This window comes from Bactrocera neohumeralis, chromosome 5 (genome assembly GCF_024586455.1).
Source record: "Bactrocera neohumeralis isolate Rockhampton chromosome 5, APGP_CSIRO_Bneo_wtdbg2-racon-allhic-juicebox.fasta_v2, whole genome shotgun sequence".
Taxonomy (NCBI): Eukaryota; Metazoa; Arthropoda; class Insecta; order Diptera; family Tephritidae; genus Bactrocera; species Bactrocera neohumeralis.
The window spans coordinates 38,189,503-38,213,162 of NC_065922.1; the positions used below are offsets into that span (position 1 = coordinate 38,189,503).

At 35.3% G+C, this 23,660-nt stretch overlaps 2 protein-coding genes across 3 annotated transcripts in view; both read left to right on the forward strand.

Annotated features, from left to right (window-relative positions):
- LOC126760729 (60S ribosomal protein L35) overlaps positions 1-23,660 on the forward strand; it is a 133,535-nt gene that overhangs the window by 85,017 nt on the left and 24,858 nt on the right. The gene's annotated exons all lie outside the window — the stretch shown is intronic.
- LOC126760715 (DEAD-box helicase Dbp80) lies at positions 794-23,162 on the forward strand. 2 transcript variants are annotated; one of them, XM_050476558.1, is made up of 11 exons: positions 794-912; positions 965-1,032; positions 4,800-4,931; positions 5,697-5,892; positions 9,209-9,323; positions 9,380-9,557; positions 14,913-15,014; positions 15,073-15,208; positions 15,258-15,420; positions 22,830-22,943; positions 23,000-23,162. In XM_050476558.1, exons 1-11 carry the CDS (start codon positions 865-867, stop codon positions 23,137-23,139), a joined length of 1,392 nt encoding a protein of 463 aa, XP_050332515.1. In that variant the 5' UTR covers positions 794-864; the 3' UTR covers positions 23,140-23,162. The 2 variants fall into 2 exon arrangements, with proteins under 2 accessions (XP_050332515.1, XP_050332516.1); XM_050476559.1 differs by lacking the exon at positions 23,000-23,162 and having other exon boundaries at positions 22,816-22,915.

Below are 23,660 nucleotides of genomic sequence, written 5' to 3' on the forward strand. Positions count from 1 at the left end.
TTCTACATGGGCACCACTAAGCTGTACATTTGTTTACATTGCATCTGCTGCTTCTTTCTCTACTCCTCCTCTACGATGCGTTCAAGAGATCAATGCGTGCGCCATATCTGCTCGAACCTACCTAACCATGGTACAAGGGAGTAAGGAGTGGTACGATGGTTTGAAGGAAGAGCCAGTGTAACGGAACATCTCGACAGGCAAACATTTATTGTATACTAACAGCAATGCGTATTGCCTGTGAAGACTCCATATTGCTTATGGTATACAATATATGGAATACTAATTAGTAAGCCATATATTGAAAGCAATCACTTACACATATACCGACAGGCGTTCCATTTCAGTAATATTAAATTTAGTAGAGCGAGTATTAAGACAGTTCCTCAAAATTTAAACAGTTGAAGACAACAAAACATGCGCTACATCAGTTCAAACTTACCTACCCGACGCCTTTCCGCAAATGATTTAGCAACGGCAATCGTAATAGATATGATGCTTTGGTATAGCATCCACCGAATTCGGGGTATAAGCTGATGGTTATACACATATTTATGAGATTTTAGAAATAAAGTATAAAAATTCACAAATTAAAGTATACATATTATTCTTAATCTGAAGATCATCCTCGGAAATGCTATTATTACATAGTTACTTGTTTATGTATGTAATGGTTTTAATGAAAATTACTTAACTGAATTGTAGTTTCGGGTAGTCGCGACTTTCTGATTAATGTACAACCGTCACAATTCTATCGATATGACATGCAAATCGATGAGGCCTGTAAGTATGAGCACACCACTAAATGTTTAGGTGCCGTTAATGACAGAGTAATTTCGGGGAACAACAAGTTTCAGTGTTTTAAGTATGTCGGATTGGGCTCAGAAAGCTGAGGATCAAGAAATATCTAGATTGGTATGACTGCCAGTGTTTATTAAATATATATTAAAACATATGTATGTTTTAGGTTAATTGTCTAGAAATAAAGAAGGAGGATGACAAAGACAAATTTGAAGAAAACGCTGACGTCCCCAGGTAAAACTTTAATTTACTTTTATAGTTAAATTTTTAAGAGAACACATTGTAATATTGCATGAAATTTGCAAAAATTACGGCTTAAACTTGGTAAGATTTTTGGAATAAATAAAGAGTTGTGCCAGAAAGAATATATAATTGAGTTCTAATGAAGTACAAAACTAACAAAGTAACTCGATTGTTGTAGATATAGCGAATGCAACCTGAATTAGTGTTTTACGAAGTTTGTTATATCCAGAACCCATTAGAACCTAAAAGATTTACTACTGAAATGCATCTGGCACTTTTTTATATACGGGAACTAGTCACTTTTAAAAGCACGGTTCCTATAACTTTGTCGGCACAATCTTACAATTAATTTGGTGTAAAAATGAGTATTTTCAAGATAAATGAAATATACATTTATAGCCAATTCATTCTCGAGATAAGGAGTACATCCATAAATCGTAACTTTAGACATGTAGATTTTAAGCACAAAAATTTTAAAATTTATACATGCTTCTTTATGAATAAAAACTTTGCGCACGTTTTCTCATAATACATATATATAACTGTAATTGTCGCACTCACAGGTTTAAGAGATTTGTGTTAACTTGTTCTATAGATGAATAAGGTGTCTCCTGTTCTACATGAACTAAACATAAAAATGTTACCAGAAGGGTAAATATAAAAAAAACACGTATAAAAGAACAAACAGCAATAAAATTATTAAGCTCTATATCAATCAAGGGGCCGGCTTTAGTATACCATCCCACGATTTCGAGGTTAAAAGCGTTCTGTTTCAATAGAACTGATGCTCCAGATTAAGTATATACATATACAGCCATGGTCTCGCAAATCACGTAAATAAAAAGCAATAAGCGCTTATACAATTGACAAAAATTTTTTAAAGAGTGAAAAGGGCTTAAAATATGATTACTTGTTTAGTAATTTATACATTTAAGTAAAAAAACAGTAAATAGAAATTCACGAATAATTAGTATTAATTAAAAAACTTGAACTCCCTCAATAATGGCTTGGTCACCCAAATAGCACATTTTTTCGAAAGTGAAAATTTGTTTGCAAAAAAATTATAAGGAGTAAATTTTTTATTACTAATTAAGGTTGTCTACGATAAAGTCATATAATAAGAGTGGAAATGGGCCGTAGTAAGCACTGAAGTTGCTGTTTTATTGAATTGTTCCCGGAAAATGGCTTATAATGATTTTAAACTCATATAAGCAAACGAGATCTATTTGACCAAAACCAAAAAAAAACTTCAACCACCGCGAAAGACAATTACTGAAGATAGAGCCATAGTCTGGAGAAGCTAGACCAACCCTTTTAAGTCTTCATGACAAATAATGCAGGAAATCAATGAAGAATATGGATTAAATATATCGTGGAAGACTGTTGGAAGACGTTCTAATAAGGTACAACTTTTTGGCTGTCCGAGTCAAAAAAAAAACACTTCTGTCAAAGCGGCACATCCAAAATCGGCTACGTTTCGCGAAAACACATAGGGAAAAAATTTTTGGAAAAAATGTACTATGATTGGATGAAACGAAAATTGATAGAATGGAAAAGTAATGTTCATCGTCCTAAAGGTCAATCGTTGAATTCCAGGTACACAAAATGGACGATAAAATACGAAGACGGAAATATGATGATATGGGGTGACTTTTCCTGGCATGGCGTGGGCCCAATCATACCAATTTAGGGGAAAATGGATCGGTATCAATATTAAGACATATTAAGGAACGAAATGTAATCATTTGCTTTCATTTGCATGCTCCTTCGCTGTACTTTTAAGCAGGATAACGACCCTAAGCATGCAGCCAAAATCACAAAGGATTGGCTTAAGAAAGAAAAAATAAATGTTTCGGATTAGTCAGCGTTAATCCCTGAACTTAATCCAATAGAAAACTAATGTAACGATATTACCCTTAAAATTGCTGTTAAAAATTTTACAAATTTTGAGTATTTATGTGAAGGTATTAAGGAAGCTTGGTATTCCATCTCAAATAAGTGATGCGAGAAGCTCCAATATAGAGGAATATAGCATCAATTATTAAAAATGTATGTAAGCATATTGTTGCACCAAATCGTTGATTAAATTTTACTAATTTCACATGAATTTTGCAGGTATGGGAAAATGTGCTATTTGGGCGACCAAGGCATTTTAGAGGGAGTTCAGCATTTCAGCACTCCAATTGTCCTTTCTACTACGTTCCTTGCCTTTGCATGTTTTTTATTAAAATTTGATTCTGCTGTTCCTGGTAAAGCGTTTCGGAAAGGCGTCCATAGATACTCGTGTAGTGGATAACCAGAATCACCTAAAAGATATTTAATTTACATACACATATAAATTGTAGTTACCTAAGTAAACCGTATTACGATCTCCTCTTTGGTATGTTTGCTCTAGATATGTTTTTAATGAGATATTATCCCACACAAATGAGTCGTGGCTAGATCCTCCATATCTTGCATAAACGAACCGTATTACCATATCCTGATCGCACGCCTGATAAAAATTAATTTTTTAAGACGAAATAATAATAAGTAATAATTTATTTATTTAGTTGCTACTTACAATCATCGCATTTATGCTGTAAAATCATTTTCGATTTAGATATAAGTGTTTGTTTTCACATGGAGCAGTAATTGCAACATGGGTTCCATCAACGCAACCAACCACATTTGGAATTCCTGATCTGGTGAAAAATTTCCTTCTTTTTATTCGTTTTTGCTCTTCAGTTATGCCCGTTTTGATGCAGACACTGCAAAGTGTGGATTCCAATATTGGGAGCACTTCCTTAAAAATCAACGAAACAGTGGGCTGCGCAATACCTAGTTGAAAATCATTTCCCACTGTTTGCTGATAGCTCCCATAAGCCAAAAATCTGAGGACGCAGCACAATTTTAACATCGGCGATATTGACGACGAAAGGTTAATCGAACATTTTTCCTTTACGCTGTCTAGCACATACATAAATGTATCCTTGCTTAACCGAAATTTTTCTTTAAATCTGTTTATAAAAACTTATGTGACGTGATATTTGTTTATGCACTTTTATAGCAATAGATACTTACAATACTGAAGAAAGTTCCATGGGATTCGAGCGATCCCTGATGAACCGTCGCTGCCTAAGTAATTTGTTTGTTGTCCTTTCAATATAAACATCTTCAAAATATAAATCCACATTGTTAAACATTTTACCGATTTTTTTAAAATAACACCATATCATTTGAAAACAAACAATATTCAGTTTAATGGCGTTAAAAATGCCAATTTCGGATAAATTCGTGTGACTTTTCTCAATTATTTTAGTATGGCAACAAAAAGTTAAGCGAATATATATGTACATTCGCCAGTCATAATATGAATATGTCGAATTTTCGCCTAAAACATTCGACTCGCCAATGCATCCGCTTCGCCAGTGACAATACCAGCATATATATTATTATTGATACCAAATATGCAGTCACAGTTTCTTCGAAGAATGAATATATGAATGGTTTTTAATTTGAAGTTTTGCCGTTCTAGTCTCATTCAATTCAACGCAAAAATGTTGTAGTATAATTATCAGCTAAGTATCTGCAGAAAAACAACGGTCGCAATATTGGTGAAGTTATTTGCTTGCTCGAACATATCATATCCTTTTTCATATCTAAGTCTCGCATATTGCGAGAGTATAAAATGTTCGCTTACTCCCTTATTTAGTTTTTCCAATCTTGTTTTCATCTAGTTTGTTCCAAATATTTATTTTACAAGTTTTTCTTTACAGTGCTGCTGAAACAAGTTTGCTTCTCAAGATAATTCGAAAAGGACTTGTTGAATCTAATTTGGATTTAGAAGTACAACGCAAGGACCCCAAATCTCCACTGCATTCCGTAAAAACATTTGAAGCGCTGCATCTGTAAGTTATTGTTGTATTTGTTGTCTCTCTGTCAACTACTTTATATAAAAAAAAAAACAAAAAGTATACAATTCAGGTTTTCAGAATTACTGATTCATAAATTCTTGAAAAAATAATTTCTTTGTTTAAAATAATTTTAAACTTTAAAAGTCTTAAATTGAATACTCATAATTATATAAGTACATATTTGTTAAAGAAGTGGTAATATTCATGTAAGATTTAATTTAAATTGGAAAAAGATAATGTAATGCGATTTGATCTTTTAAAATTAGAGTTAAAATTTAGTAATTTATAACAATTTTCAACAGAGAATTGTAATTAAGTGTTTGTCAAAACTCGTAGTATTGGTAATTAAATAGAGAATAAAAAAAAATTGTGTGGAAAATTGTTGGTTTTAGGTGCTTTAAAAACTATAACTTCAACTTGAGAAACATATTTTCTTCAGCACCCAAACGCCATTATGCATTTCATTTTGATAGAATTATTAGTTTTTTGAATAGTTCTTAAACCAAGTAAGATATGGCGTAGGTGGCGTTTATTCGTAACCTTTTGATGTTGATGCTTGCGACTTAGATTCCAGTATGTTTATATTATTAATATAAATATGGCAGTTTTGATTTAGAATACAATGATCTGCTATAGATTTGAAACACGACATTAACAAAATTACGATGTTTTGGAATTTTTTTAAAACATCAAGGTGTGTTTTATACGAATTTTTCATTAATTGTTTAATACATACATATATATTGTTCTTATTTTTAGAAAACCCGAGCTGTTAAAAGGTATATACGCTATGGGGTTTAATGCTCCTTCCAAAATTCAAGAAACAGCACTTCCAACATTACTTGCGGACCCTCCCCAAAATATGATAGCCCAAAGCCAGTCTGGAACCGGTAAAACAGCCGCATTTGTTTTAGCAATGTTGAGTCGGGTTGATATCAAATTGGATTTTCCACAGGTATATATATAACTTTGAAAACAAAGTAACACAAACTTTGTACTGCTAGGCATAAACGTTCGGGCTGTTTGTATTTTAAATTTTTGCTAGCATAAGTAAGTTATTTTACCTGATGACAGTAACGTGGGTACCTAGTCCCGAGTGCGACAACGGTTTCTTTGGTGACAAGTGATATTTCGTCTTGCCCTCGTTCACCACCAGAACCATTTGATTCGCTGTCTTATCAGTTTACACAGCAGTTTTAGTTTTGCGGGGATATTAAATTCAGACATCGCGGCATAAAGACAGCTCCTTTTCGTTCTGTCGAAAACAGCTTTGAAATCGACGAAGAGGTGGTGCGTGTCGATTCTCTTTTCATGGGCACATTGTGGGGCATCCCGGTTTGTGGATTGGGCAGAGCACACTTAAATTCCAATCGGTGGGCATGCTTTCGTCCGACCATATTCTAAACAGAAGCTGATGCATGTATTTTATCAGTTCTTCGCCGCCGTGTTTGAATAGCTCGGCCGGAAATCCATCGGCCCCCGCCGCTTTATTGTTCTTCAGACGGTTAATTGCTATTCGAACTTCTTCATTGGCGTTATAATTTCACTACCATTCAGCAAGCTCTTGAAGTGTTCCCTCCATAATTTTAGTATGCTCTGGGCATCCGTCACTATATCACCTCTGGGGGTTCTACAAGAGTTTCCTCCGGTCTTCAAACCTTCTGTTAGTCGCCGCATCTTTTCGTAGAATTTTCGAGCATTACTCCTGTCGGCCAGCTTGTCAAGCTCTTCATACTCACGCATTTCGGCCTTTCTTTTTCTGTCTGCAAATGCGTCTCGCTTCCCTCTTCAACTCTCGGTATCTATCCCATCCCGCACGTGTTGTGGTCGATTGTAACGTTGCGAGGTAGACAGTCTGTTTTCTCTCCGCTGCGACACGGCACTCCACATCGTACCAGCTGTTCTTTTACATTTTCCGAAAACCAATGGTTTCGTGAAGAGCTTGAAATGCCGTCCCACAGTTCCCTTATAACGAGTAGTTGACGAGTGCTCACAGAAAGCAGGAGTGTAAGTCGAGTCGAAAATCGTTACGCTGTCTGTTGTGATTGCAGCTTCTCGACGTCGAACCTTCTTTTTATTTTGCTGCACAGAGGCGGATGCGTATCTTGGCTGCAACAAAATAGTGGTCCTAGTCGATGTTATGACCTTAGAGCGTACGATCGTCTAAAACACTGAATATCTTCCGCCTATCACAACATCGATCTGGTTGGTGGATATTTGATCCGGGGACAGCCAGGTAGCTTGATGACTTTTTCTATGCTGGAATCTAATACTACAGATAATCATATTTCGGGCCCCGACGAAGTCGATCAGCGTCAACACATTTGGGGATGTTTCATCGTGAAGGCTGAATTAACTGACTGTTGTGGCAAAAATACCTTCCATGCCCACTCTGGCGTTAAAGTCGCCAAGCACGATTTTGATATCGTCCTTCATTTCCGTCGGGGCGTGGGCGCAAATCAGCGATATGTTAAAGAACTTCGTTTTAATGCGGATTGTGGCTAGACGTTCATCCACTGAAGTGAATGATAGTACTCGACGACGGGGTGTCTCTCCCAACCCCACATTGCGCTCCTTTATATGGCTACTGTAGTAAATGCCACAAGGACCTACTCGTCTCAGTGGACGGAACAAGTCCATCGCATTTCTTGGACGGCGGTGATGTCAGCTTTTATTTTCACGAGAACAGCTGGACAGAGGCACCTTCCCAATTAAGGGACCGGACATTCCAGGTGCATGCCCTCAAATCGTAATCCTTAATTTGGTCGTCATCAAAAGGAAGTCTTATATCCGAGGCGGTAAAAAAAATCCAATTCTCTACTAAAGTTAAAATAAAGAATTGGAAAGTTCGTTATTGAGAATATTGATTCCTACTATTTAGTGTTTTTCTTTTATTAAATGTGACATTTAGTTAAAATAAATATGGCTTTATATCATCCAAGTAAATATATTCGTCTTATAAATATTTTTCAATTAAAATTTTGCATACTTTATATTGAATATATTACTGGCTGCTTTCTACTCGGCAACGAGCCGAACAAATGCTCTAACAAAAGGGCAACAGTTGTCGTGCAACTCTGCGCTAAAATGACTTATTATGCAATTGTAACAGTACTATATTCTTTTTTAGTGAAGAAATTATTTTTTCGTTTTCTCTATAAATTACTTTAAGTTAAGTTTCAAAAATACAAGAAAAAAGAAAATAAATTTGTATTGTCATTTATACCATTTAAAATAGCAAAACTAATCTGAAATATACAAAACAAAATTAGTAGCATTAAAGATAACGGCTTTACCACTTTAATGAGGTATTTGCATACACTATTGTAAAAATTCAGCTCGAAAACTTTGCTATTGCTTTTACGTATTTGAAAAGAGAACAGAAGAAAGCAGAAAAATGTCGAATCGAAGACAGCTTTATATACAGGCATATTTCATTAAAAATAAATACGATGAAAGCGCTAATTTTGGGCGCAGCTGCTTTCAATTCAATTTCAGTTCAACAATCGTTGTTCGGTTATGTTGCGAATCGATTACAATCACACTTGAAGGACGAAAAGCATAAAATTTATCATACTTTGTATGGAGGGTTAGGGGAGCATATGGCTTCTATAACATAAAAAAGCCCACATTATGTTTTCACACGTTCACGTAATTCCGATTAAAGTTTCTTATATAGCAATTGATATATTTGTAAAGAGAGCAGAAATAAAAAGTGTAAATGGTCTTTATGATTTTTTTTATTGAATGCATAGTATTTGTATCAAATTTTCAAGTCGATTGAAAAAAAACTGACGAAGTTAAAAGTATTTTCATAACTGTGTTCCCTTATGAAATTTCTAACTTCTAAGTTATTTCCAATATTTTTAATAATTTCGATTTTACAATAAATTAGCCATTTTTCGCTAAAAATTGAGTTTTTCCTTCAAAGTGTTCTAAAAAATGGAATCTCTGAATAGGTTTAAAAGGTTATTGTTTATTAATGAGAAGAGAAAGACGAATATTTACTTGCCTTTCCAAAGAGACACAGCTTTTCAAGTAGCTATAATGTTTTTGCTCATAAATTATGATTAAATCCAGAAAGATTTGAGAATTCATATGTTATATTGCTGAAAAATATATGATCGAGAAAGTTTAAAATTACTCGTGTGCAAAACTCAGCAGTAGCCTTACTGTGTCTTTTGATACTGTGGCAAATGTGATTAAAAAGAATATTTGAACATCCCTTTCATTTTCTTGAAGAATTTTAATTTTATTTAAATTATCTGCAGGTTCTTTGTATATCGCCTACTTATGAGCTTGCAATACAAACTGGTGAGGTAGCTGCTCGAATGGCACAATTTTGTCCGGAAATTAAATTAAAATTTGCTGTTCGTGGTGAAGAAGGTTAGAGAGTTTTGTAGAAAAGTAAAATATATACAATGATATTATTTTCATTAAAGTTACTCCAAACACGAAACTAAAGGACCACATAATAATTGGAACACCTGGAAAAATTTTGGACTGGGGATTAAAGTATCGTGTTTTTGATTTGAAAAAAATACGAGTGTTTGTACTAGACGAAGCAGACGTAATGATTGCAACACAAGGTCACCATGATCAATGTATTCGAATTCATAAGTAAGTGGCATTAAAAAACTGTTGTTACTTATGTTTGTAGTACGTAAATATGTACATACATAGTATATTTCGGGGATTTTGTCCTTAGACGAGTCCATTATTTTATATCTACACGTATTTTACTATAGCACAATAACTTCATTTTATACTTTTTATTAAGTAAGTTCTCAATTCCTGTTACTATGCTTATTTGCGCATTGACAATCCGAAGTACCGTAATATATGCAGCCTATTAGTCGCCTGCTTCAAATGAAGCTCTGGCACATACAGTTTCATACAAGATATTAGTTCTCTGATATACGCATATACATACACTTACAAAATACAAGTACCAGCCCTCCGACATATATATATATTGTTCTACAGGGGTTTTATTGCTCTAAGCATAAGTTCTATTTTGGATATACATACATACATACGTTCACAAATCATTAAACTATCAGTGTATTTATAAGGTAAGTTCTCTGATAGATGCATGTACACTGACTTACAAAACGCAATGCTCCCCACTCGATTTCTAGTATTATTTTCGGATATTTTGACCCACTAAGTTGATAAGGCAGTTTTGAGACACTTCTTTGATGAAATTCGATAGGATTAATGTCTGCATTAAACATATCTAGAATTTATTGGAAAACATCGAATTTCATCAAAAAAGTGTTTCAAAACTCGTCGAGAGAGAGCTTCACTTCTAACTTTCAGGCTTAAAGCTACATTAATAAGGTCCAATCAATTTATTGACGGTAGGCTTTAATCTATAACACGAATCTTATACGCGATGTTGAGGAGGCTTATCCCACGGCAGTGAGTTGAGCAGAGCACACTTTAATTCCAGTCGTCGGGCATGCTTTGGTTCGACTCGGGCAATGGAACGTCTGCTCCATCGTCATCGATTGGGGTATCAGGTTTACCATTTCCTGGTATTATGCTTTCACTACCATTTAACATCAGTCACTAGACCACCTCTGCGAGTTCTGCAAGAGTATGATCCGGTCTTAAAACTTTCTGTTAGTCGTCACGTCTTTTCGTAGAATTTTCGAGCATTACCCATTGCTCTATTATAACGTTGCGAGGTAGGCAGTTTGCTTTCTCTCCACTGCGAGACGGCACTCCTTATCGTACCATCTATTCTTTTGAATTGTCCGAAAACTACAGTTCCCTTATACTGAGTTGTTGATGAGTGCTCTCAGAGAGCAGGGTAGAAAATTGTGCGCCTGTATGTTGTGATTGTAGCTTTCTTGTGTTTGTTAACGTGTGGTTTTTGCTGCACAGAGGCGGGTGCGTATCTGGGCTGCAACAAAATAGTGGTCCGAGTCGATGTTATGACCTTAGAGCGTACGACCGTCTTAAAAACTGAATACGTGTTTTTCGCCTATCACAACATGATCGATCTGGTTGGTGGGTTTTCGATCCGGAGACGACCAGGTATCTTGATGAATTTTCATATGCTGGAATTGGTACTGAAGTTAACAATATTTCGTGCACCGCTGAAGTCGATCAGTCTCAACCCATTTGGAGATGTTTCGTTATGGGGGCTGAATGTAGCGACAGTTGTGCCAAAGATACCTTCTTTGCCCATCCTTGAATTAAAGTCGCCAAGCACGATTTTGACATCGTGGCGGGGGTAGCTCTCATATGTACGTTCCAACCGCTCATTTGAAGACGTCTTTGGTCAGATCGCCCTTTTTTTCCGTCGGGGCGTGGGCGTAAATAAGCGAAATGTTTAAGAACTTTGATGCGGATTATGGCTAAGCGTTCATCCACCGAAGTGAATGCCAGGACTCGGCGATGAAGTCTCTCTCCCACCACCCATCCCACATGCGCTACTTTATATGTCCACTGTAGTAAATGCCGCAATTACCTACTAGTCTCAGTCCTTGTTCTGTCCATCTTGGAGTCGTGAGCTGTTTGAGCCTTATGTAAAAGAATCGTTTCTGTCCACTCCCAAGTGAATGGCGCTCAGAGAACTCTCCTCACTTGGAGGAACTTCTACACATGACTCCATCCTCCTGCTTTATCACATCTTTTAAATTCTTCAGAGAAGTGAACAGCTGTAACGTCATTATAGGAGACTCTCCACCTAACTATTGCTTCAGGTGGATGGTGATCACATTGAGTCCTTTACTTATTAACAATTTCTTCAACAGTGAAAATTTTTTTCCGAAAAAAAACGACTGTGGAAATCGCTTTCACTGTTGATTTTGCTTCAAGCACGATTACTAGTTATTCGTCAGTAGACTTTCATGTGGAGAAAGTGACGCAATGACGAGCACTTCTATTCCGCTATAATCTGTTGATATTTGGAAAAAAACGACCAATGGTGCATTCTAGAAATATTAAGTTTTTTGAGAAGCTCATAAATATCGCTTGCGCTTTTTTTCCCTTATTTAAAGAAATCACTGCAATACGATTTTCTGAAACTACGTACTCCGTTGTTATATGCAAAAGCAAACACTGAGCAAACTGATAATTATATAGGAGTAGACTCTGCAGACAAATTAAAGCAAGTAAGGAAGGCCTAAGTTCGAGTGTAACCGAACATTTTTCGCTCTTGCAAATTTACAAGGTTCAAAACTGCCGAAATACTTGTAGATAGAAATGGAAAACTTTACATTAAACAAGTAAGGTGCGGTTCGGGTATAACCGAACATACTCTTGCAACTTGCAATACCAAAGCCAGGGAAGTACCTTCAGGTACATAATGTTTGCTCGCTATAAAGGGTCTAAGGCGAGTTTTCATTCAACTTTATTCATTCTAAACACAAATATGGTGCATATTATAAAAATACGTTCTCTCATTTTTATTAAAATAACTCACATATGGCCGATATATGCGGTATAAATCACCCGGCCCCATTTAAGCCCTTTCACCATCACGGAAGTAAAATTTAAAATTTTAAATAGCGTTCAGAGTTGTATTTGCGTAAACTTATTTTAGCATGCAGTCCAACAACAAATTTTTTAAACTAGTATAAAAATGATTTTTACGATGCTTTATGACACGTTGTGAGTACTCCAAATATCTCTGCCGTATTTAGTTATTGATTTATCACGGTTTTAAAAGTTTTTGACAATACCAATATATAAGTTTTTAACAGTACCATTTTCACACTGTCGGTAGGAGTTCTTGCGCAGTCTTTCACAGTACCGATATTTGCGTAGTGAGCGGGGTTATCATCCGATTTCATCAATTTCGCATTGTCGGTAGAAGTTTTTATAATATTTATTTGTTTTATATATATATATGTATATATTTGTTTTTATATATGTATATATTTATATGGTTGTTGTAGCTTTAGTAGTTTAAGAGATATGTATGTATGTATATTAAATTTATTAGAGGGCAAGGCCTCACCCACTTTTTAAAAATTTTTCTCGCACAAGGGCCTCTTGCTACTGCAGTTTCCTCTGTAATTAAGAGTTTTATATCTTAATATAGACCTTGGTTATGATGCCTTATACGTTTTCGATAATGGCGTTTTATCGGCGCGGCATGTCCATCTCGATCGTAGTTTTAGATAATCACCCGTTAGGTGAACAAAATTATTATACTATGTAGCAACATTATTCGACGGAATTTTGAATGGAAAACAATCAAATTTGTTATTTTATTACTTTATATTGAAGACCATTTGCTCAATTAGTTTTATTAATATATTTTAATTGCATCAACGAAGATTATAAAGGATGATCCATTTTGAGGTTCCCTAGTTATTTTTAAAGAAAAAACAGAAACCATAGAGCGAAGGGATGTCGTTTGAGAAGATCAAACGGCTTCAGTTCTTGTACAAGGTGTATTTGGTACGCTTTCAATTTAAGATCTTGACGTAAAATGCGCCAAGTCATTCCATACGTCAGTCCGAGTTGCTACGAACCGCGCCGAATCGAATCGTAGGTCTTTCCATGATAAAATACCAAACAATACTGAACAAAAATGACATAACTTTTGACAAGACTCACGTGTGAACAGTCACAAAAAGGCTATTGAAAAAACTACCTCTACTTTGATCACCCGTTATAACTCCATATACTTACCGATTAGCTTTAAGTGATACAAACAAACTTTAGGTGAAAAAATTAAATTTGCACAAAAAGAGACCCTAAGGTCTGGCAATTTTTTTTCACTAAAATTGAGAAATATTTTTAGTAAGAGTAAGCCTTTTTGATTTAAATTTCGTGCCAAAACCAAAAAATATTGGCTTTCGGGGATAATTGTTTGTCGCGAGAAAATGCGTTTGATTGGTTCAAAATATTCAAAGAGGGTCGGGAACGCGTTGACGGAATACGTCCAAGACGGCCATCAATATCAACTGATGATCAATACGTCAATAAAATAAAGGAATTGGTGATTGAGAATTGAGACGATTAACAGTCGGAGATCTTACTGGCATCGTTGGAATATCGGAAGGATCAGTGAAAACCATTTTGAAAGATCATTTGGGCCTAACAAAAATGAAAGCTCGATTGTTTTCAAAATCACACAAACAGCGTCGCATTAATGTCTGTGAAACAATCCTTTCCGCCTACCAGGATGTAAAGTATTATTAATTATTATATTATTACTGGCGATGAGTCTTGGATCTATCCTCACGACCCGGAAACAGACGATCAATCGGCCGAATGTTGTGGCAAAGGTGAGCCGAAGCCGAAAAACTTCGTCAAAAATCAAGGTTATGTTGCCAGTTATCTTCGATTATCGAAGTGTGCTGTACTCCGAACGACTTCCGACCGGCCAAACAAGGAATACTATACTATTTGAGTGTTATGCGTCGTTTGCGCAAAGATATTCGTAAAAAGAGGACGAAATTATAGGCCGACAACTCTCGGCTTTTACATTCCGATAATGCACCATCGCAAACTGCATTGATTCTTCATGAGTTTTTTGCCAAATTTTCAATGAATATCGTACCACAACCACTGTATTCGCCTGATTTAGATCCGTGTGTCTTCTGACTATTCAGCAAACTCAAACAATCCACACCGGGGAAACAGTTTTGAGTCAATTGAATATATTAAACGTGAACCGCTACACGCATTGAAGGCTATTCCGGAAATTGATTTTATCAACTGTTTCGAGGATTGGGAAAAAACATTGGCACAAGTGTATTGGCGTCAAGAGGGATTACTTTGAAGGGGACGACGTAGATTATGAAGAATAATTAAGAATTTTAAAATTAAGAACACAGTATTTTTTTTGTCTATTATTATGTTTATTTTTTGTTCATAGTAGTAAAATGAAGTTTAAGTGATGTATTTTTGACTAGATTGTGATTACTTCGGTTTACTCCAATTTATCTGCTAAAATTGTTTATTTATATTGTTTTTAATTTCTCAAATTTTATATGTTTTAAACAGACAACTTTCTTCGAAATGTCAAATGTTGTTTTTCTCTGCAACGTACGATAAGGAAGTTATGAATTTCGCCCAGCATATAGTACCTGATCCTACTATTATACGGTATGTATGCAAAAGATACAAAAGCGAACCATATGTATTGTTATGTTTATGTTTTTAGACTTATGAGAGAGCAAGAGTCGCTAGAAAACATAAAGCAATATTATGTAAAATGTATGAATGAAGAAGACAAATATAATGCAATTCAAAATATTTATGCCGGAATAACAATAGGTCAGGCTATAATATTCTGTCATGTAAGTATAAACAAACAAACTTTAGAAGAAAATAACAAAATTTGTTTAGACTCGTAAAACTGCTGGATGGCTGGCAGGAAAGATGTCATCGGATGGCCATTCTGTTGCTGTGCTTTCCGGAGATTTAACGGTGGAACAAAGACTTGCAGTTTTGGATCGATTCAGGGCTGGCCTCGAAAAAGTTCTCATAACGACAAACGTACTCTCAAGAGGTTAGTTTTCATTCCTTTACTTAATAATAATATAATGCATACGTTAAATTGTGGTTACACAATTCCTGAAATAACAGTTTCGGTTATGCAGACCCTGAAGTTTTTTTAATTTATAGAATAAAAAATGACTAGATATGGATATGCATAAACACTTTCGTTTCCTCACTTAATTCATTGATCGGCGTTCTATGCCTTTTGAATTGGCTCAGTTTTTAATAGATCAATATTTTTTTTATTTTGCTACGTAAATATCTTAAAGTTCAATTTGCTTACGAGAATATACGCAAACATACAGGATACCCAACATTTCACTCAATTTCGCAGAATGCCCGCTTCGAAGCAACCACCGCTATATTTCCATCCAGATACATTAAATCTTTCCTGTTTAATTCCAAAGGATTCTTACTTATATTATTTTCGAAAATGTTTGATGACAGGACCTCGTTCACTTGATTCACTTCCTTATCCAGTCTGCAGAACTAATAGCGCGGATGTTAAGAATATTACAAGGTGCGTTCCAAAGTAAACTTTTTGAATCTAGCGCCCCCTGGTGGCGCCATCTATATGTCGACTGATGCGTTAGAATCTACTATCTTTATCGATTGGCCAGTGAGAATTTCATGACATTTTATCGATTGGAAGTGAAGTTATTGCGTTTAAAGTGTCAGTATGTTTGTGTTATCGGTGCGAAAATGCGCTTCGAACAAAGAGCTTTTACCGAAACGTTTCAATTGATGAAACAAGTTTATGGCGATGATCGCCTATCCCGTGCACGAGTGGTTTCAACGTTTTCAAAGCGGTCGTGAGGGCATAAATAGCGATCAATATCTGGGCCAATCAAAGTCAGTGATCACCGGAAATTCCATCGAAACTGTGCGTGAATTCATCAAAACTCAGCCGAAATCATCATTGAAATTCATGGAAATGGAACAAAACATCGCATACGACAAATTGACTGACGACCAAAAATTGCTCAGAATCGTCTCATCGATCGACGCTTGTGACCGATTATTTGACCAAAAATCACATTTTAACCATTAACCACTCCCCGTAGTCTCCAGATATGGCACCGTGCGACTTCTTCCTTTTCGGAAAAATGCATTTGCCCATGAAAGGAAAGCGTTATGCAGACGTAGAGGCCATTCAAAAGGCTTGGACCGGCAAACTGGCTGTCTGTTGGCCATACCGACTAACGAGCTAAAACACTCGTCCGACATGCTTTTTGACCGTGCAAAAAGCTGTATTAAAGCAGAACGAGACTATATTGAATAAAATAAATTTATTTTGCCGAAAAACCCATTTGTTATGTTTTTTATTTAAAGGTCCTGTTTACTTTGGAACGCTCTTTATAATATTATCGGCGTACTCTATCAACTGTACACTTTTCAGCTCTGCAGCTCGAATAATTTACTCCACCAGTAGATTGAAGAAGTCACACGAAAAGGAGTCGCCTTGTCTGAAACCTCGTTTAGTATCGGACGGCTCGGAGAGTTCCTTCTTGACTCTGACCGAGCTTTTGATGTTGCTCAACGTCAGTCTACACAGCCGTATTAGTTTTGCGGAGATACCAAATTCAGACATCGCGGCATAAAGGCAGCTCCTTTTCGTGCTGTCGAAAGCAGCTCTGAAATCTACGAAGAGGTGGCGTGTGTCGATTCTCTTTTCACCGGTATTTTCCAAGATTTGGCGCATGGTGAATATCTGGTCAGTTGTTAATTTTCCAGGCCTAAAGCTACACTGATAAGGTCCAATTAGTTTGTTGACGGTGGGCTTTAATCTTTCACATAATACACTCGATAAAATCTTATATGCGATGTTGAGGAGGCTTATTCCACGGCAGTGAACTTATCATAGCACACTTAAATTCCAATGGTGGCATGCTTTCGTCCGACCATATTCTACAAAGAAGCTGTTGCATATTCCTTATCAGTTCTTCGCCGCCGTATTTGAATTGCTCAGCCGGCAATCCATCGGCCCACCGCTTTGTTGCTCTTCACACGGGTAATTGCTATTCGAACTTCTTCATGGTCGGGCAATGGAACGTCTGCTCCATCGTCATCGATTTGGAGATCGGGTCACCATACTATGTTTTCACTGCCATTCAGAAGGCTGGATAAGTGTTCGTTCCATAATTTCAGTATGCTCTGGGTATCAGTCAGTAGACCACCTCTGGGAGTTTTACAAGAGTATGCTCCGGTCTTGAAACCTTCTGTTATCGCCACGTCTTTTCGTAGAATTTTCGAGCATTACGGCTGTCGAGCAGCTTGTTCGGCTGTCTATTGTGATTGCAGCTTCTAGACGTCGAACCCTCCTTGTATTTGTTGATATGCGTTTTTTTTGCTGCACAGAGGCGGATGCGTATCTTGGCTACGAGTCGATGTTAGGACCTTGTCTTCTGTCTATCACAAGATGATTAATCTGGTTGGTGGAGTCTCGATCCGGAGAAATCCAGGTAACTTTAGGAATTTTCCTATGCTGGAATCTACTACTGCAGTTACTCATATTTCGGACCCGGACGAAGTCGATCAGTCTTAACCCATTTGGGGATGTTTTCTCATGGAGGCTGAATGTAGCGACAGTTGCGCCAAAGAAACCTTCTTTGCCCATCCTTTAGTTAAAGTCGCCATATGTGAGATCTAAGCTCGAAGAAAACATCCTCGTCCTTCTCGTCCATCGGGGACGCAATTTAGCGAAATGTTGAAGAACTTCTCTTTGTTGCGGATTATGGCTAGACGTTTACACACTGGAATGTATGCCAGGACTCGGCGACGGAAGCCACGAATCCCACACCAAATTTGCGCTACTTTATATGGCCCCGTTAGTAAGTGCCACAAGGATGTGCTCGCTCCAGTCCTTGTTCCGTTCATAGCACTTTTTGGACGGCGGTGATATCAGCATTTACTCTTACAAAGTTATCAACCAGCTGGGCAGAGACATCTTCTCAATTAAGGGACCGGACATTCTTGGTTCATGCCCTTAAATCGGGCCATTGTCGCCATCAATAGGAGAGTCTCTAGTCCGAGGCTATTGTCCAAACCCAGCGCACAACCGCTGGATGTTCGACTTCTCCCTTTAGCTCGCCTTAAAACGGATGTTCTTTGGCTATCTAGAGGATACTTAGCCTAAGACCTGAAGTCGTGAGGTGCTTGAGCCATATATAGATTGTACTGCACGTTAAATAACCTTAAGCTTAGTACTTTTTTTGTTTAGGAAATCATTCCACTCTTATTGGAACAAAGTCAAAAAGGCGGTTTATTTCCCGTTATCGTCATTAAATTTTCGGATCTCGTCTACAAAAATATTCATTACATTCTAATATTCTTATCTGAGTGCGAATTTGAGCAAGCGGGTAGTATAAATTAATGTTAATCCTTTAAAACCGTGAGAAGCTCGACATTGTCCAACTTTACATACATATACATATTGTATATACTCATACACTGCGCGTCACCAGGTTAGCATAACTTCAGTCTAAAAAAGTTGCTTCTGAATTTTCAGTTATGTGGTTATCTTGTTTTTATTTTTTCAATTCTAGCCAAAAAGTGTGCTTTATTTTTTATCAGGTTAGCACATGCAATATAATTTCCATGATTAAATAGGTATTGACAATAAATATTTGTTGTATTAAGAGTTCTATTTTCTTCAATATGGTTAAAGAATCGTCGCTTTCGGTTGAGGAAAAAACAATAATCAAAGCTTATGAATATCTTTGAAATATCAAAAAAAAAATTTGCAGATGCCGAAAGTTACATAAAATTTCTAGCGTAATAATAATAAAACTAAAGAAAAACCATTTAGAGTTCCCCGAAAAGAAGCACGATTATATTATGCACCGGAGCACATGGCCTTAAAATCTGATTGGCGCTATGTTGTTTCTTTAGACGAAACAAGAAAAAACGTTAACTTCGGCTGCTAATATACCCTTCACAGGTGCATTACTTTTAGTAGCTATGTGTCCAGTTTGTGTGGAAGCTATGTGCTATATTAATCCGATCTGAATAACTTTTTCGGAGATTATGTTCTTACCTTAAGCAGTAATCCATACAAGTCCTTGATTCCGATCGTTCGGTTTGTATGGCAACTATATGCTTTAGTGAGCCGATCTGAACAATTTCTTCCGATATTACATTATTTCTATGAACAACAACTCATACCAAATTTCTTGAAGATATATCGTCAAATGCAAAAGTTTTCCATACCAGCACTAGATTCCGATCGTTCAGTTTGTATAGCAGCTATATGCTATAGTAAGCCGATCTGAACAATTTCTTCGTATATTACATTATTATCTTAGAAAATAACCTGTGTCAACTTTTATGAAGATACATTGTCAAATGTGAAAGTTTTCCATACAAAAACTTGATTCCGATCGTTCAGTTTATATGGCAGCTATATGTTATAGTGGTCCGATATCGGCAGTTCCGACAAATGAGCAGCTTCTTGAAGAGAAAATGGCGTTTGCAAAATTTCAAAACGATGTCTTAAAAACTGAGGGACTGGTTCGTATATATACAGACAGACGGACATGGCTAAATCGACTCAGCTCAACATACTGATCATTTATGTATATATATACTTTTTAGGGTCTCCGACGCCTCCTTCTGAGTGTTACAAACTTCGTGACAAACTTAATATGCCCTATTCAGGGTATAAAAATAATAATTTGAAAATACCGATGGATACAATTATTGTTTCCATGATCTTCTAAAGTAGGGACATCAGTTGGAACGATAACACAGAAAAGTGAGTTCACTTTAATCAGTGTAAATCGGCCGGTTTTTTTAAAACTGGGATTGACAAAACGTCGACATGAATGTAATAAAAAAGGCGTGAAGCTGATTGGCTCACAAAGTTTTCGAGTCTGGTTGACAGTATTCAAATAATAGGAATTATTAAAAATTCTTGGTCATCAATTTCCTTAAAGTACTTTTGTACGAATCGCTACCAAATCGTATCTTCGAGATCATCCTCAAAAAGTGAGGATCGATTCACTATTTCAATAATACACAAATATTTAAATTAATTAATACATAAGTTTACAAATATATTATTGTTTGAAAATGTTTAAAAAATGCTGAAAAACGGGATATGTATGTGCTAGCCTGATGATCTAATTTAAATTGTTAATTGTTCTGTTGATTTCAAAAAAAATTAAATAGTATGGAAAAAGTGTAAAACCTAACCAAATTTATTTCGTTTAGGTACTCAGTAAAGTTCTGGTTTAAAAAAGTATTATTAACCGACCAGAATTTAACTGACAGATTTCTGCTAACCAGAAATAAAGAAAACAGCCTTAATTGTGGTTACATTTAGCAGCAAAATGATTCGTTCAGAATCGGCAATATTTTTAGAATTGTAGCTTCTTTAGTGTTGATAGAAATTAGCTAAAACTATTAAAATCTGAAATGTGCTGCAGTTGTATATATTTATAGTTAATATACATACGTAAATGCTACATGTTCATAAATTATTACGATTCTTCAAAATTATTAATATGAATCAACATGAAAAACTGAATCAATGCACAGAAATTTAGTAACTCCACGACGAGCGTACAAATTAATTCAATTCTACTAAACATACATTTATTGAAAACTTTATTCAAATTCATTGTTTTTTTTTTCTTCATGTTTCAATTTACGATTTATGAACTCAGGTTGAAACCGGGCTTTCTTTCTGAGGCTGTGTTCAAACGATAGAAAATAAAAACTTTGTCAGATGAAAGTAAATGTTTGATATTTGTTGTAGTGAATTCGAATGTCATTCGAAAACTTTTGAAAACTTCAAAAAAACTATTTTTATTCCTTTTATATAATTAATAGTAAGATGTCATTTAGATGTTTTAAATTAATAAAAAATATATAATTTTTAAAATAAAAAGAACTCTGAAATATCAGAAGCTTGAATTTGCAGAAAAGATGAAATTTATAAGCTGGAGGAAATACTTATGGTATCGTCAAATATATAGTAGTATACCTCTATTACGGTTTTCAACTCGACTTGGTTGAATTGAAGTTGAAGCAATTATTTCCGTTTAATTAAGGAATCATTTTGATGTTTGCTAAATGACATGAAGGGACCCTACCACAATCTCCGTATTTTTGCTGTCGGAAGTTATCAAGAATACATTTTATATGATTTTAACTTTGGACTGGTCTTTAAAACACCAATGACTTAAGAGGAGCAAAACGCTTAAAAAATTTTAATTTACACAAAAAATATATTCCTTGTTAATTTAAATTTCGAAAAACCATTCGTCGAAATACTTTTTTCTAGGTTGGTATACGATTATCTTTCTGAAGTTCGTAAAGAACACTCGGCGATTTTTATGATGAGTGAAATTATTCAACAAAGACGTTCCATTAAATTTTGTGTGCGGAATCAAATTTCTGGTGGCGAAACGTTCAGAATGTTGGAAAAGGCATTCGGTGAGAATTGTTTGTCGCGAACAAGTGTTTTTGATTGGTACAAAATATTCAAAGAGGGTCGAGAACGCGTTGACGACGAAACACGTCCAGGAAGGTGATCAATATCAACTGATGATCAACACGTCAATAAAATAAAAGCTTGGTGCTTGAGAATCGACGATTAACAGTCAGAGATCTTAGTGGCATCGTTGGAAGATCAGAAGAATCAGTGAAAACCATTTTGAAAGACCATTTGGGCCTAACAAAAATGAAATCCAAAGGGGAATCCGTGAGAGGGATTGCCTTGAGGGGACGACATAGATTTTGATGAATAAATTAACAATTTAAATATTATGATCAAAGCCGTACTTTTTCTTTGTTCATAGTAGCAAATTTCTCAATCAGAGATAAACCCATATGTGAATTAAATTTTCTAGTTTCATTTGTATTGTTAATAACAAAGCAAAGTATTTTTGTAAATTTGTATTTATATGATGAATGTAATTTATAATTTAATTAAGAAGACAAAAACTCAAACGTAGCAATTACGTTTGTTAAAATTTGTTTTACACCATAGGAAATTTTTTCATCCCAACTCAGCACAGAAAAATGTTACAGTTTGGTAAACAACCTGAGAATAAAAATCGACAACTACCAGATTCCATTACAATAACGATTATATTGTTATACACCAATACAATAACCAAAAAAAACTGATAAAAATTTGGTTGTCATAAACTCTCTACCATTTCATGCAATAAGACATTTTAGATCCAATGTGATCCTATTTTCACCCATTTATGAAGTTTTATAAATACTTCTGGCTGGAGTAGAAACTCTTGTTTGGTTAATTGTGCAAAAAAATCAACATTATTTCAAATAAAACCAAATTAGATCGAAAGAAATTCTATATTTTTTCGCGAAATGTTTCAACCTTTTGCTTAAGATTGTATTTCATCCACTTAATGTACAACTTTAATTTTACAAGTTCATTTCGTTTAGGTATTGACATTGAACAGGTTACGATTGTTGTTAATTTCGATTTACCCATGGACGCAAAGGGGAACGCTGATTGCGAGACATATTTACATAGGATTGGTCGTACTGGAAGATTTGGTAAATATAATAATTTTACAAATTACAAACCGCTTTTATTTCGTTACATTTTTCAGGCAAAAATGGTATAGCAATTAATCTGGTTGATGGAGAGAAGTCTATGAATATTTGCAAGTACATTGAAAACCATTTTAAGAAAACTATTCAGCTTTTAGATACAGGCAACTCAGATGAAATTGAGAAGATTGGATATTAATAAAATGTTATAAATTACCTATATGTTTACTTGATTCAATGACTCACATTAGTAGTAATTATATAAAACAAAAAGGAAAGTGTACTACTACAACCGTTTTGGGAGGGAGTGCTTTTGTAAAATTACATTACAAACAAGTGATAAGGGTATTCATACATAAAAACTTAACATAATAACCATCTTTGTTAAACTAACATTTGTAATGCAATTTTACTTTAATAAGTGTAAGTAAAGTATACAAATTGCGTACAGGAGGAACGAGCAAAGGCCAATATTATTGGCAGTGTTCAACATTTTAAGTGGCAAAAATAATAATTAATAATTATTGAATTTGTTACGTATATGAAAATATAAAAATGGACATAAAATATGAAATATTAAATAAGGTCTATAAAAAGCACTATATAAAGCCTATAAATTAGTACTTTAAGGAATAGTATTCCGGATAAAAGATTTACAGATGCAAACAGCTTGTATCAAGTTATGTACTGGGGGCTTATGAAAAACAATATATAGAAGAT

Excerpts from the sequence above, each read along its gene's own strand:
- LOC126760715 (XM_050476558.1), top strand. The coding sequence starts at position 865 with ATGTCGGATTGGGCTCAGAAAGCTGAGGATCAAGAAATATCTAGATTG. Across the intron at positions 4,932-5,696 it reads ACATTTGAAGCGCTGCATCT|AAAACCCGAGCTGTTAAAAG; the intron begins GTAAGTTATTGT and ends TCTTATTTTTAG. Across the intron at positions 9,324-9,379 it reads TGCTGTTCGTGGTGAAGAAG|TTACTCCAAACACGAAACTA; the intron begins GTTAGAGAGTTT and ends TTTTCATTAAAG.